This window comes from Globicephala melas, chromosome 3 (assembly GCF_963455315.2).
Source record: "Globicephala melas chromosome 3, mGloMel1.2, whole genome shotgun sequence".
NCBI classification, from domain to species: domain Eukaryota; kingdom Metazoa; phylum Chordata; class Mammalia; order Artiodactyla; family Delphinidae; genus Globicephala; species Globicephala melas.
The window spans coordinates 132,182,421-132,197,522 of NC_083316.1; the positions used below are offsets into that span (position 1 = coordinate 132,182,421).

The 15,102-nt window shown below is 41.9% G+C and overlaps 1 protein-coding gene across 2 annotated transcripts in view; it reads right to left on the minus strand.

The window, feature by feature from the left end:
* Window positions 1-1,039: 1,039 nt before the first annotated feature.
* Window positions 1,040-15,102, minus strand: part of TIMD4 (T cell immunoglobulin and mucin domain containing 4) — a 34,435-nt gene continuing 20,372 nt past the window's right edge. For both annotated transcript variants that reach the window (XM_030834039.3, XM_070045100.1), the window contains exons 6-9: window positions 5,880-5,926; window positions 4,315-4,408; window positions 2,890-2,929; window positions 1,040-1,950 (exon numbers count right to left, since the gene is read on the minus strand). In XM_030834039.3, the coding sequence (XP_030689899.2) occupies window positions 1,878-1,950; window positions 2,890-2,929; window positions 4,315-4,408; window positions 5,880-5,926 (254 nt within the window). In that variant the 3' untranslated portion in view covers window positions 1,040-1,877. The remainder of the gene's footprint in view (window positions 1,951-2,889; window positions 2,930-4,314; window positions 4,409-5,879; window positions 5,927-15,102) is intronic.

The following is a 15,102-nucleotide window of genomic DNA, read 5'->3' on the forward strand; positions in this document are numbered from 1 at the left end:
AAAATACTACAACTACTCATTTAGATGTTTCTGAATCTGACCAAGGAGCTGCAGAAATATAGTTGGGAAAAGACTGAAGATGGCCCCTTGCAAAACACAAAGATACTCATTGAGCTGACATGTTCTGTTTAGGGGGTATCGTATTTGCTGTCGGCTTTTCTAGGCAGACCCGAGTTGGTCATGGCACTGGTGGTGGTCGTTTGGGAAGGTGGGTAGGCAGGCAGCATGAGCTAAGTTAGGATGGGGTGTCTCAGTGACCCATGAAATATTAAAACCTGTTTGTACAAGGTCACCTAGTCCCACTCCATTTTCCAGATGGGGACACTGGAGCCCTGCACCTGTCTCTACTGCCCCACACCCACCCACCCCCAGTTTCTAAATTTGAATGTAACAGGCTGGTCAAGTCATTTCCAGTATTTTCAGTTAGCACAGAGGAGAAAGTCAAGCTAAATAAAGAAGCAACCAGCGTTCTGCTAATTATTTCCTTCACTTAGTCCAAACCTGCCACTCACCTCGGCACCGAAAGAGTGAGGCAGAAGGCATGCTGCCCTGGGCAGGTAGTTCTCCAAGTGCTCAGGTAAGAGGGGGATGTTTTTATTAACTGCTGGATCCGTGTGAACTAACAGTTCGAGGAATCTAGAGGCTGTGGCAGTCAAGTCATAAGACTGCTTTTTTCCCCCTCTCTTAAAAGTAATGTCAAGAGAGTCGAAATATAAAGTATGGTTACCTGGAAAGACTGTGCACTTACTTCATTAAGGCGGTTACTGCCCCAAACATACCAGGAAGTATTTCAGACAAATTTCTTTCAGCTCTGGCTGACGCTCCACATTTCTGCCCAACCAGAGGCCTCTCACTCAGGTGCACATTCTTTCCATTCAGTCATCAACTGCTTGTTTTAACCTCTCTCCCATGGTTCCTCATGCTACTAGCTCTCAAAGTAGGTTTAAATAAACCTATTCTTATTGAGGAGTCAATTCCCATGAACTTTATTTAGAGAAACTGATCTGGACCGACTCACTGTCACATCCATGTGCCCGCCCTGTTTGAACATCCATGTCATTCGCCACAATTTACTCTGATGAACTCTTGGCTGTTTCCAACATTAAATTCCCCAAGCAAGAATTAAGATGTGACACTATGGTCGCCTCTAAAGATACTCAGGTGTGAACAGAAAATAATAGAAAACCTAGACATTTTAGAGGGGAGTCAAAATGATGGTGTGATTCCATGTCGTTTCCTGCATTATTGATGACAGTCAATACATAATATATCATCAATATGTTATTGATGACAATCAATAACGCAGGGATGCTCACACCATACCCAGAGTGGGGCACTGAATTCTTCAAGCTGGGCATAAAAGGAGAGATACAAACGCATGCAAGGCAAAGGCAACTAGGGTAGGGAAGGGACCAGAAATCATGTTCCAGAAACAAGGCAATTTAGAGAAACATGAGGTTCTCCTTTCAGTATCTGGAGCACTGCTACCAGGTTGAAGAGAGTTTAGACCTCTTCTGTGTAAGCACAAGTTCAACTAGGACCAGCAGGCAGATGCTATCTGGACACAGACTTTGTTCTAAATATTTCGAAGTCTCAGAAGTGCCCTGAGATTGAATGGACTTCCTTGGGTGTGATAGTGAGTTCACCATCACTGAAGGTGTTCAATTATACTGTGGAAGATCACTTAGCAGTGATGCTACAGAGATTAAACCATGAGAAGGTGTGGTCTCTAAGGTAACTTTCACTTGTGAAACTAAGGCAAGACTGGATCAGTGACACCAAGGCAACAGACGGTTTTAAAAAAAAAACATTCTAAGACTTATTTTGATAATTCACACATCATATCCTCATCCTCAATCCTAAGAGAAAGGGGCACTTTAGAGTGTGAAAAGACCATCTTCATTTTCTCTTTCGTCGAGTACATTTTTACCTTCTCCAGCACTGTCTAGCCTGTAAAGAGAGAAGAGAGGCTGATGATGAGAAACACCAAGACCAGGAATGAATGGATGCTGGTAGATTATAAAACACCTAATCAAGGGCTGTTAGTGTTAAAAGGGCTCAGAGTCCAGTCCAGTCCAGAGTCCAGTCCAAGCCTCACGTTTCACAGATGGGAAAACTGAGGCCACAGGGGATAAAGGGCTTTTGCCAATCTATTATAATAAGGGGATTTAAAGTTTCTGTATTAGCAAAGTATAAAATCATGATCTAAATTTACCAAGAGGATCTCCAAGTATGACTTTGAAAAGTTACCTTGCTAACCTTTAGTTTCCCTACTTGTTAAAATTTACTTGTTAATATAGATATTGTGGTATTGATACAATTATTAGGTGAAAGCAAGGTCTTCATCACAGTTTACACCAAATCTTTTCACTTCTTTACCAAAAAGCTATTTAACAGGACAGATATCCAAAATCCCTTTCCAAAGACTCTTCAAATTATTTAAAAAACAAAACAAAAACCTGCTCCCATGGTCTAATTTGCCAGAGGAATTAAATCCCAGGAATGATACTATACATGCTTTTTCATTTTCCATACTGCCAACTCTCCTCTCAGTGAACTCCAGTTTAACAATGACCTTTTAAAGTGAGTCACCCAGAGTGGAACAACTAATGGGTAGAATGACATATCACCTTCTTTCTTTTGCATGTCATACTTCTGTTAATGCAACCTGCCACTGTATTTGCATTTTGGACAAATATCACAGTGTTAACCAAGACAGAGGTTAACGTGAGCTGAATCCCCACATCTTTTCCACCTCTAATGCCACATTTCTCCAACCGTGTATTTAATCCGAATACAAACACAAGTCATTAAACCACTGAGTAGTATCTAATCATTGGTAACAGCTTGTACAATCATTACAACAGTCAGTCATGCAAGATGAATTACCTGGTGTGTTTCTGGACACAATTGGTTTTCATGACTTTCCCTGAAAAGACAAGGCCAGGTTAGAAGCAGAGTAGCTGTGCTTATGTGAAATGCTGGGGGAAGGACAGAGCAACATTATGAAGAGCAGAGGTGGTCCAAAGGTGGGAACTTAGGAACTGGATTTGGTAGAGAAAGCCACTCCTTTCCCCAGATCAGATGATTGCTTCTTTAGGCCCCTAGTTACTGCTCATCAATCACAGAGTTGTTCCAACATTGTGGGCAATGGCGTTAAGCTGCTTTATTCTTATTTTTTTGTTGTTGTTTTGTTTTTGGCCAGGCTACGAGGCTTGAGGAATCTTAGTTCCCCGACCAGGGATTGAACCCAGGCCCCGGCAGTGAAAGGGAGGGCGACTGGAGGGCAAGGGAATTCCCTAAGCTGCTTTATTCTTGAGTTATTTGAATTCAAGTACTCACTTGGGTTTTAAAACACTTCCTTAGGACATGCACCCATAATTTCCCAAACTGTAACATGCCTTTGTATGAAGGTTAATGACAAACTTCCACTAAGCTCCACACTTCCTTTTGTAGTGCTCACTAGGGATAGATGTGGAGACACACGAGTTTCCCTGTTGTTGCTCAAACAGGCTGAGATGGTTACTACTAGTCAGAGCTCCTCACTTACTACCAGTTTCTGTTAATGACTACAGAACAATTTTTTCCCCATTTTTACAGGACCAGGTGCTACGTGCCTATACTTGGCATGAAAACCCCGGTTCATGATTTCTTTTTGCAATGTTTTAAAACTTTTTTTTTTTTTGAAAGCAGGGGAGGGCAGCCACAAGGTCATGGACCAGCTCAAGAATCTAATGACAGCTACGGACCCTGTCCTCTGAAAAATGCAGATATGAATGTACAAGTGCTTTTCCACACGATTTTAAGGGATTCACTGGTCCCCTGAGGTCCATCTGTGGACCCTAGGTTAAGAAGTTTTACTTTAAGGGAACAAATAAGAAGACCGGGGTGATTCACAGCTCTCTTCCTGGGGCATTCCTAGCCAGAGGAAGAGGCTGGGTCAGGGTTTCCTCCACCCCAAGACAGTGATAAGAATAGTACTTCCCACTTAAGGCAGTCAGGAGCATGAAATGAGTTAGATATGTCAAGAATATAGCAACAGGACTGGCACAGAATAAGTGTCCAATAAATAAAGGTGCTTTTCTTTCCCAAAATGTAAACTCTATCAGGGGCATGATGCTCAAAGCCTTTAGCATCTTGGGGAGAATGAGTTTACCTCTAACCTCCTTGACAGGGATGATGAGGGCAATCATAGCAGTGGGACTCTAAGGAATGGGGAAAACAGGCAGGAAGCAGAATCCATCCACTCCCAGATCCCCCTGGAGTTTCCAAAGCTCTGAAGGGCTTCATCCCACCTGGTCCTGCCCTCCTTACCTCGAAGGAAATATGCCAGAAGCAATGCCAACAGCACAAATCCCAGGGAGGGAGCAATGATCATGAGCAGGTTGTAGTTGTTGGTCATTTTTATCTGGTGAGACACAGGGAAGGCGATTGGGTCACTCATTTCCGAACAGCATCCTCCTGTGAGTTTCCCATCACTAGCACACCATCCAGTGACCGGCAGCTTCACTGCAGCTCACCACCTTTTGCCCAATGTGTCTCAAGATCAAAACAAAGCCAGCCTTATTAATTAGACTTAAAAAAAAAAAAAAGTGGAAAATCTGAAACATTTTACCCAGACCCTTCCCTCAAATTTTCCTAAGTCTTAAACACCAGGCAGTTGGGTTGTGGGGTGTGAAGATTAAAAAAGTAACTGTCCTGTAAGCTGTGCCCTCCACTGTCAGATCTCTTTACCGGCCACTGCCTAAATCCTTTCAGCTCTACCTACACCTGTGTGTTAGTTCTTTTCCTGGCTGACTTAGACTTCTAGAGGCAATAAGGTGAAAGAGAAGGTGAAACTCAATATCAAATTTTCTGCAGTCGTGGTTCTCAAAGTGTAGCCAGGGGACCCCCGCATGAGATCAAAATGATTTTCAGGACACATTATTTGCCATTTTTACTGTCATTCTTTCATGAGACGTACAGTGAAGTTTGCCAGAGGTTACAGTTATATGACATGTGATGTGAAGGTCTCAGTGCTCTGATAACATAATATGCAAGATACGAGAACCTCTATCTCCTATTGAGCCAGACATTAATGAGACTTGCAAAAATGTAAACCAATGCCACTTTTCTCCCTGATATTTTTTCATTCAGGAAAATGTAGTTATTTTTCATAAAGTATTATTTATGTTAACATGTAATGGGTTTGTTATACTTTTTAAAATGAATTCATATTGTTTTTAACTTCTCAGTTTTAATTTTTATGAATATAAAGGGGTCCTGACACCAAACAGTCTGAGAATCACCGCTCTACAGGCAGCGTCTAGTTCCCTGGGGGCTACACCATCTCCCATTGGCCAGGCCAGGCTCCATCCCCTCAGCTTCCTGTCCCTTCTCTTACAAGGCAGCAGAGGCAGGGCAATAATCTCTCTCTGAGGAGAGAGAAGGGGAAGAAGGAAGAATGAATGGGACCTTCACGTTTCCCTTATAGGTTGTCTATACTACCTGAAGGTTTTACATGAAGCAGCTTGAATCACTTTCACAAGAATACAAATGAATGAAGGATAAGCTCAGAAAATAAGAGGAACGCCGGTGACAGGTGTTGATTCTGTAGAATGTCACTAATTCTGGGGCAGCAGAGGGACCACAGAATAATTTCAATGTTTTTTGTTTATACTTCTTTTTTCTTTTCAAAGCGTCTGCACATATAGAAGTAACGATATCAACATTATTTCTGCCAAGAGTACAAGTCTACGAATTCCTTCACTGTTTCCTAACAGTTGCAATGTATTTTGCCCTTAGATAGATCTGCTCTCCCAGTCCATTTCCACAAAACTTTATTGTGGATTTTAAAACTGTAGGTTATATACTTCAAAATACTTCACAAAAATTTTTACCTGTTCTGATTCAAATCCATTTTGCACAAGAAATGGCGTCTCAGATGCTGGGAAGGAGAAAGAGAAGATAATGTTTATATTTCCTGTGGGAGAATAAAATGCAACACCCTGAAATAGACCCTTCAGTTGATGTGTTTAATCTTTCAATCCCAACTTTCCTTCTTTTGCGTAATTTATTTATGCACGTTTGTTTTGGTATGTTTTTATCTAAAGCTCATCTGCTGTCCAGTATTATCCCACAGGAGCATCTCCATTTTATAGATGGGTAGAGTGAGGCATTAGGCCAGGAGGCAATTGAATCTAAATTTTCTTTAAGTCCCAGTAATGCATTCAGGACTTTTCTCCAGCAAGAAAACCTGTCAGTCTATCAGTCAACAAATATTTATTAAGCATTTATTATAGGCCATGCACTATTCTAGCTGTACCATCGACCTTCTCGATGGAGTTTACAACTTAGTACAGAAAACCAAATTTAAACAAATAATGTAAATAGTTGTAAAAAAGCAATTGTGCAAAATTCTGGGAAGAAATAGTATAAGGTGTCAGAGGTACATCATAAGGATGGCTGACCGGTTCTAGAGGGTCACATCCTTGAAAATGTGAAATTTAAGCTGAGACACGGAGTCATGGATTTATAACTGATAGCTGAGTTCAACAAGGGAAGCATACTGAGAATCTACCAAGTACTAAGCACGGTTCTGGGCACCAAGAATGCAGAGATGAATATGGCATGATCCCACCCTCATGAAATTTACAGTACACTAGACGAGGGAGACCAGAAGCTTATTTCAGCCTAACGGGCCAAAGGTAAGGATGCAGGATGGACAGGCCGCTGGGGAGGGTGGGCAGAGGGAGAGGCACTTAGCCCCATGGTAGTTCAGTGAGCACTATCAGAATTAAGCTCCGTGAAGACACTGTCCCTCTGTGCCCGCTCAACAGTGGGACTCCAACACTGCCTGACACATACTTGGTGCTCAATAAATGTTTGTTGAATGAGTTAACACCTGAACTGAGTTAAGGTTGTGTAACGATTAACAAAGCAAGATGGTAAAGGCATTTTAGGTAGAACATCAGCAAAGCTACGGAAACATGAAGCAGGATGGTTCCCGTGCAACTGGCAAGCGTCTGTGCAGGTGTAAAATGAGAAGTCGGGGGTGGCAGGGGATGGCACAGAGATGGGCAGGAACCAGTCACGGAAGGCCTTCTGTTTCATGCTGCTAAGTCTCCCTTTAGTTCTGTAAGCAGTGGGAAACCACAGAAACGTTTCAAGCAGGTTATGATCCAGTTAGGAGGATAAGAGAACAGCCAAGAGATTACTATCTACCTGATTCCAGGTCTGAAATTCAGAGCTAGAAGTGAAGGGAGAGAGACAGATTCCAGAAATGCTTAGGAGGGAGATCAAGAGGATACGGACATTGAATGGGGGGTGGGAAAGAGCTGAGTCGAAGTTTCCTCCTTGAGAAAGCGGGCCATTGCCTGAACTGTCCCCTAGGATTGGGAAGAGAAGCAGCAGCAAGGCAGTGGGCGAAAGGCAAGGAGCTCAGATTTAGAGTCGCCGAGTGTAAGCTACTAGAGGGACACTGCAAACACTATTGGCATAATAAGCAGTTGACTGATTTGAATCTGAATCAAAGTCGGGAAAAGGTTGGAGCTGGAGATACTGATTTAGGAGACATCAGGATCCAGGCAGCAGATAAAAACCTCAGAGTGTATAAGAAACCCAAGGGCTACATGTCCAGAGAAACAGGGGAGCAGGAATCCTGAGAAATCCTAGCACTTAAAAGGTAGGCAGAGGAGGGGCTTCGCTGGTGGTGTAGTTGTTGAGAGTTCGCCTGCCGATGCAGGGGACACGGGTTTGGGCCCCTGTCCGGGAAGATCCCACATGCCGCAGAGCGCCTGGGCCTGTGAGCCATGGCCGCTGAGCCTGCGCGTCCGGAGCCTGTGCTCCGCAACGGGAGGGGCCACAACAGTGAGAGGCCCGCGTACCGCAAAAAAAAAAAAAAAAAAAAAAAAAAAGGTAGGGAGAGGAGGTGGAGGAGAAGGAAGAAGAAACAGGGCAGGGGGCAGCGAGTGAGAGCAGTGTCCCGGGGCCAGGGCAGGGGAGAATGTCCAGGAGGGGTGCAAAGTCGTATGTGCAATAAAACCTTCCCGTAGAAGCAGAACACAAAGCCACACACAGAGGAGGCCCGAATGTAACAAATAGGGTAATAATTATTGAAATTGATCGCTGTTTCCCCCAAGCTTCTCTGCACTCAAGGCAAAAGGAGAAACGTGACAGGTTTTGTAAGGTTCATAATTTGGTACAAGACAGCTTATTTGTTCTACAGGGAAAGTGACTTGTTGAACGCCTAGGAGCATAAAACTCAGAGGGGGATATTCAGCATGTTTTCATATCCTACAACTTAGTTAATGTTGTTTTTCTCTCAGCTATTATCCCCTAGAGCTGGAAACTGCATGTAAGTATTCAAAATTCCTACCCTGTTCTGTCAAAATCCTGCTGAAATCATTTGTGATGGGTAAGCCTGAAATTGAAACCATCAAAGAGAAAAGCCAGCCTGGGTCATTTTTGTCAGAGCTAATCTGTATTTTAAATTGGAGGTGTCTAAAGGGAGACACATTTTGCAAACACAAACACCACTGAGTGATACCAGACAGGACTTTTTCTTCTCCTTCTCCTCCTTCTCCCTTCTGAAAATGCCAGAAGCCCAAATGGAAGTACTCATAGGGCTGCAGTGTTATACACCAAAGAGCAACAAGAAGTACACATTGGTGGTTGGCTTTTCTTCCTTGTGAAAAGTAGCAATGCCTGCGGCTGGGGGATAGGAGTTAGACAAGTCCAGGCTATTGGTTTTCGTGTCCTCTGTGTTCTGCTGGCCATTACATTCTCAAGGCCCTGAACGCTGCCACGAGCACGTTCAGGCAGAGGCAGAGCCTCCCAGAACTTGCAAGAAAAGCAATTCTGTGAGAGAGGAATTGTAGTGGGTTGAATATTGTCCCCACGCCCACCCCCCGCAAATCATGTCCAAGTAGAACCTCAGATTGCAACCTTATTTAGAAATAGGGTCTTTACAGATGTAATTAGTTAAGGATCTTAAGACGAAATCATCCTAGATTTAGGATAGGCCCTAAATCCAATGGCCGGTACCTTTACAGGAAGAGAAGAGGACACACAGAGCCACACACAGAGAAGGTCATGTGAACACGCAGGCAGAGACGAGAGTGACGCTGCCATAAATCAAGGAATCCCTGCGGCACCAGAAGCTGGAAGAGGCGAGGAAATATTCTCCTCTAGAGCCTTCAGAGAGAGTAAGGCTGTGCTGATACCTGGATTTCAGACTGCTAGCCTCCAGAACCGTGACAGAATAACTTTCTGTTGTTTTAAGCCACGTTGTTTGTGATAATTGTTACCGCAGCCCTGGGAAACAGATATAGGTATTAAAGGAAATTGACATATGAAGAACGAGAGTGGCTTCCATGGAGGAAACCAGCCTAAGAAAGAAAAAGGAAATGGGTGCTGAGCACATATAAGATGACTAAATGGGTATAATGATTTGCATTGAATCTAGAAAAGTGATGGTCCAGAGCCGTGGTCTCCAGAGAGGGCTCAGCGCTCACCTGGACTGTGCAAGGCCATCCACTGGGAGTGGGGAAAACGAGAGCTTCTGTTTACATTTAATTAAATTGAATCCTTGCAACATTTATTCGGGAGGGATATATTCCAACATGTACATGTTAGTATGGAGGTGTATGTGAACAAATTACCAATAAGTGTTTACCACTAATAATACATTTTTAGCCTGGTCAGGAGAGGAAGAATGAGTCACTTGGAGACTATGGTAGACAAATTAATGAAACCCAAAGGTGTCTGTGTCTAATCTTCAGAATTTGTGATATGTATATGTATGGCAAAAGGGACTTTGCAATGTGAACAAGTGAAGGCTCTTGAGATGGGAAGATTATCCTGCATTACCCAGTGGCCCAATGCAATCACAAGGATCCTTATAAGAGGGAGGCCAAAATGTCAAAGCTGGGATAGGTGAGGATGGAAGAAGAGGCCAGAGAGAAAGAGAGATTTGAAGATCCTATGTTGCTACTTAAAGATGGAGGTAATGGGCTGAAAACCAAAGAAAGCAAGTGACACGCAAACGCTGGAAAAGGCAAGGAAATTGATTCCCCCCCAGACAATTCGGAAGGAATACAGCCCCACCAACCCCTTGATTTTAGGACTTCTGACTTCCAGAACTATAAGATTAATCTGTGCTATTTTAAGACACTACCATTCAGGTAATTTTTTATTTATTATTTATTTTAATTTATTATTTATTTATTATTATTTATTAATTTATTATTTATTTAAAAATTTATTTATTTTAATTATTCAGGTAATAACAGCAACAGAAAACTAACACAGAGACACTAGCCTCCAAGACAACAGTGGCTCTGGAGATGCGCACATGGGATGAAAGGCAGATTGACTTTCTATTTAAAAGTTTTTTGTACGCTTTGTAGTTTTGTCATGCAGGTGTAGTATCTATCTTAAAAAAATTAGTTAAATTGCAAGAACAACAACAAAAGAATCTTAAGATTAACCATGCTTTTCCCAGGTCCACGTACTCACCAATGCTTCTGATGAATATCAGATTTTCCTACAAGGTGAGAATGTATTTACATTAAAAAAAAAAAAACCAAAATAGGGACCCCTTAGCAGTTAGAGTTCACACTGTAAATTAGTAAATTGGCTTGCTGGTTTAATTTTAGGCTCTTGAGTTCTGGGTATACATGGGTACTCTGAAAAATGGAATTTCTGTAAAAAATTAACCCCAGACCTCAGAGCACAGTGAGGCTGCCAGTTGGCCTCCCTCATGCATTACCACCACTAAGTATTTCCCTCAGACTTCCTGGCTCTGTGACCTTGGGCAAGACATTTCCTCTCTCTGAGCCACAGTTTATTCATCTGAAAATGCTGCTATTTCACCAACTGATCGCCTATGTCTTTTTTAACATTTATGTCTCTGGATAACTTTTTACAAAGTATTTGAATGACCTGAGAAAATTATCATTACATAGTAATTTTTTTAAGGATATAAAGCTATACTTAGTGTAGGGAATGAATATGTAAATACTTCAAAATATATATACAAACACATGCATACCTCTTGTTCCCCAAAGAAAACTAAAAAGAAATCCAGGCTAAATACACCTGACTTTGAGTGGAAATATTGTAGGCAATTCAATTTTTTTATTAATACTTTTGTATGATTTCTAATTTCCTCAAATGTGAAAACTTTAACTGTAAAATATTCCGTGTATCATGTGTTAATTACTGAAAACTCTGCAGGATGACTTAGTCAAGGGCAAACTGTTAGGGGTGTGTCATTTCTCTGAAGCAAGACCACAGTGACATTCTAAGTGAAACTTTGAAGATAGCTGTTAGAAACTCATTCACCCACAGCCAAAGAAGGGTTTTGTGGTGCTATTAGAAAAAGGCACCTCCCATGATCTAAGAGTACTGAGGTATGATGATGTAACAGGATATATATATTAGTCATTTTTAAAGGTCAAAAACTTTTTTTTTTAATATAATGAGTGCATATAAAAACTGGTGAAATCCAAGTAGAATTTGTAGGCTAGTTAATTGTATTGTACTGATGTAAATTTCTTCATTTTGATAATGTACGGTAATAGTGTAAGATGTTGCCACTGAGGGAAGCTGGAGGAATGTGTAGCTCTCTCTGTACTATTTTTGCAAGTTTGTGGAAGTCTACAATTATTTCAAAATAGAAAGTTTTTAAAAATTAGTTTAAATATCAGCCATTTCATATAGTTCAATCTAATCTATGCATGACACGTAGTAGCTTTGCAGTAAAGACTTGTTGAACAAAAATGTTGAATGAACTTTAAAGCAAGTTTTAAAAGACTACAGAGAGAATGATTTTGTAAACAATTTGACCATTTTTATGAAAAATAATAATAGATGTGACTATGCTATTAACAACAAAAAATGACCTGAGAGGATATAGCCCAAACTGTTACAGTATTATCTCTTCATCTCAATCATTTGGGGCGGGGGCTGGGTGGAATGTTTGGAATACAAGGAACTTCAACTTTACAGTGTTTTAACTTTTTATTTTACAAGAGCATCTATTTATTTCATAACATGAAAACTAAAGTTTAAATGTTAACAGTACGGCATGGAAACACCATCTTTCTCTTCAGAGGACTTCTCATCTAGTAGGGTAGGGGGCAACATTCAGTGTACACTCAGGAAAACAAACCTATCCAAATAAATTCACATCTGCCCTTTCTAAGGAACGCATCCAGTATCTGGATGGTATAGATCAAGGGCTGCAAATGACAGCCTAGGGGCCAAATCCAGCCTTGGCCTGTTTTTGCACAGCCTCAGAGCCAAGAATCCTTTTTAGATTTTTAAATGGTTGGGAAAAAATCAAAAGAAGCAGAAGAACTCATAACACATAAAAACTGCAGGTACGTTATATTTCATTGTCCATCAGTACAGTGTTATTGAAGCCTAGAGACACCATTTGCATGTGTGTTATCTCTGGCTGCTCCTGCAGTGTTAGGGCAGGGTTGAGTAGCTATGACAGAGACAGCACGGCTTGTAAGGCCTGAAGATGTATTATCTGGCCCTTCACAGAAAACGTTTGCTGACTACTGGTAAGTGAGTCTACATGCAGAAACAATGCCCATGGAGTCAGGGAATTAAATGTGTTCTATCTGAGTACAATTTTGAGAACCTTCAGACCTTCACACCCTAGGGTGATGAGGGAGTAGACTGGACCTCGTTCTCTTACTCAAATAAAACCATGTGCTTTGTGCAATTCTGGAATGGCACTGAATTTTTAGGGTAGAAAATCTTTTAAGAATCTGTTTTGAATATTGCCCGTTTCCAGCCCATTAACAGAAATGTGCTTCAAAACTCCTGGAACCTCCCTCTCAGAATCAGTTTACTGAGCACTATCACATGCCTGGCATAGTGATGAGCACTTCGTGTAAATTATTTCACTTTAATGCTTACAAAACCCATTTTACAGATGTATAAACTGAGGCTGAAAGTTTAAATCACTCATCCAGGGTAACACAGACAATAAAAGGAAATTTGAACTCAGCTCAACTCGGAATGACTCAAAAAATCATGATGGTAACATCTCTGAGAGAAAAGAAAAAGAGCATATTAAAATCCTATTTGAAAACGTGAACTCTCCAACCAATGGGTTTCAGGCCAGAAATCACCTGGAAATAAGAGCACTATCTTCTCAGTGGGTACATTTAAAAACTCATATTACATATGTTGACTGATCACTGAATTCATAGACACTGGGACTCATCGGTCTCTACTTCTAAAACAAATTTAGTTTTGAAATAAGTCAATTCAATGATACAATCTTAACACAACCTAGAATTTTAAAAGTCAGAACTTCAAGCCTTCAGAGAAGTTTCTTTCCTTTCCTAGGTAGCAGTTGCCTTATGCTGTCCCCTTGTGGCTTACTTGTGGCATGGTCTTAAAAATCCAAAGAACAGCAAAAGGATCCAAAAGTCTGAATGTTTTAGATTTGAAAGGAATTCAAAATTATCTCCTCTGATGCCCTTTCTTTAATCAAGAGAAAAATTAAAATCTAGAGAGACAGTTTCATTTGCTCAAGGTTTCACAGTAATAAGTAACAAAGGAAGTGACCAGAACCCATACTTCCTGACCTCACCTAGCAGCACTAACGCAGCTGGAATTTCAAAATACCTTTTGAAAATAGAAACAGGCATTTACTGAATTCACATACTTCCTTTAAATTTTGGAGACCCCTGCATGTTTTTGATATGTGGAACGATCAAAAAGAGTACGATGGGGCTTCCCTGGTGGCGCAGTGGTTAAGAATCTGCCTGCCAATGCAGGGGACACGGGTTCGAGCCCTGGTCTGGGAAGATCCCACATGCCGCAGAGCAACTGGGCCCGTGAGCCACAACTACTGAGCCTGCGCATCTGGAGCCTGTGCTCTGCAACGAGAGAGGCTGTGACAGTGAGAGCCCCGCGCACCGTGATGAAGAGTGGCCCCCGCTCGCCGCAACTAGAGAAAGCCCACGTACAGAAACGAAGACCCAACACAGCCAAAAATAAATAAACAAATAAAATTAAATAAAAATAAATTGCATCATATATTAAAAAAAAAAGGTTTTTTTTTTAAAAAAAAGAGTACGATGCACTTCAATCAATCAATCAAGAGAGCATTACATACATGAATCAGGTGTTCCTTAGCCCCAAGAGCAAAATTGGGTAGGGTCCATTTAATTTTGAAAGGAACCAGAGAGCAAATTGTGTTGGCACCCAAAGTGGTTCATAAAGGGGGAGGAATGATGCGATGACTGCACGTCTTACACAGGTGAGGTAACAGAACGAAACCAGAGACTCAGAACACCATTGTTTGAGAGTCACCCAGTTCTAAACAGTGTCTCAGCCTTCCACTGCCTCCAAGGATGCCCAGCAGCACAAATGTCCTCATCATTGTGAGAACTCAGAGTCACCACCTCAGGCTACTTCTCCCGCGTGCCAATCTCTGCGCGTCTCGGTGAAGCACAGACACGACCTCATCCCTGATCCTTCCCCACTGGACTCCTCTCTGAGGGGCAATGCCTAGCACTGCTCTGCACACACCAGCCAATCCCTACGTTTTAATTGAGGGAGGGGGCAAGGTGCACATTTCACAAAGAACCTCTGGATTAGCAACAACAACAATAATAAATGGACACCATGTACCAAGCACTTACTCGATGCCCAGCACAGTGCAAAGTGTTTTCCATGTTTGATCTCAGAGCATTCTGCACTAGGTACCATTACTGTCCTCATCTCACAGCGGGAGTCCTGTGGCCTAGAGATGTCAGGCAACTGGCTCAAGTGACATAGCTAGCAAGGGAGAGAGCAAACCTCAGAGGCAGGATTACCTATCTGTAGAGCCCAAGCTCTTATCCTCTGGGCTCTATGGCCTTTGGGAAGTGTAGCAAGAGCTCACATACACTTGCTCTGAAAAGATCAGTGCTGGAGGGTGCATGACCATGCTATTTCATGGCACAGTGGGAAGTGGTCCTGTTGGAATGGAATCCTAGCCCTCCACTGCCTAGGTGGGTGCAGTTTCTGAAAAGACATTCTAAAAATTATCATCACTGATGACAATGTTAAGCATAATGGAAGCAGCTAAAAATGCACAGAGTACTTTCA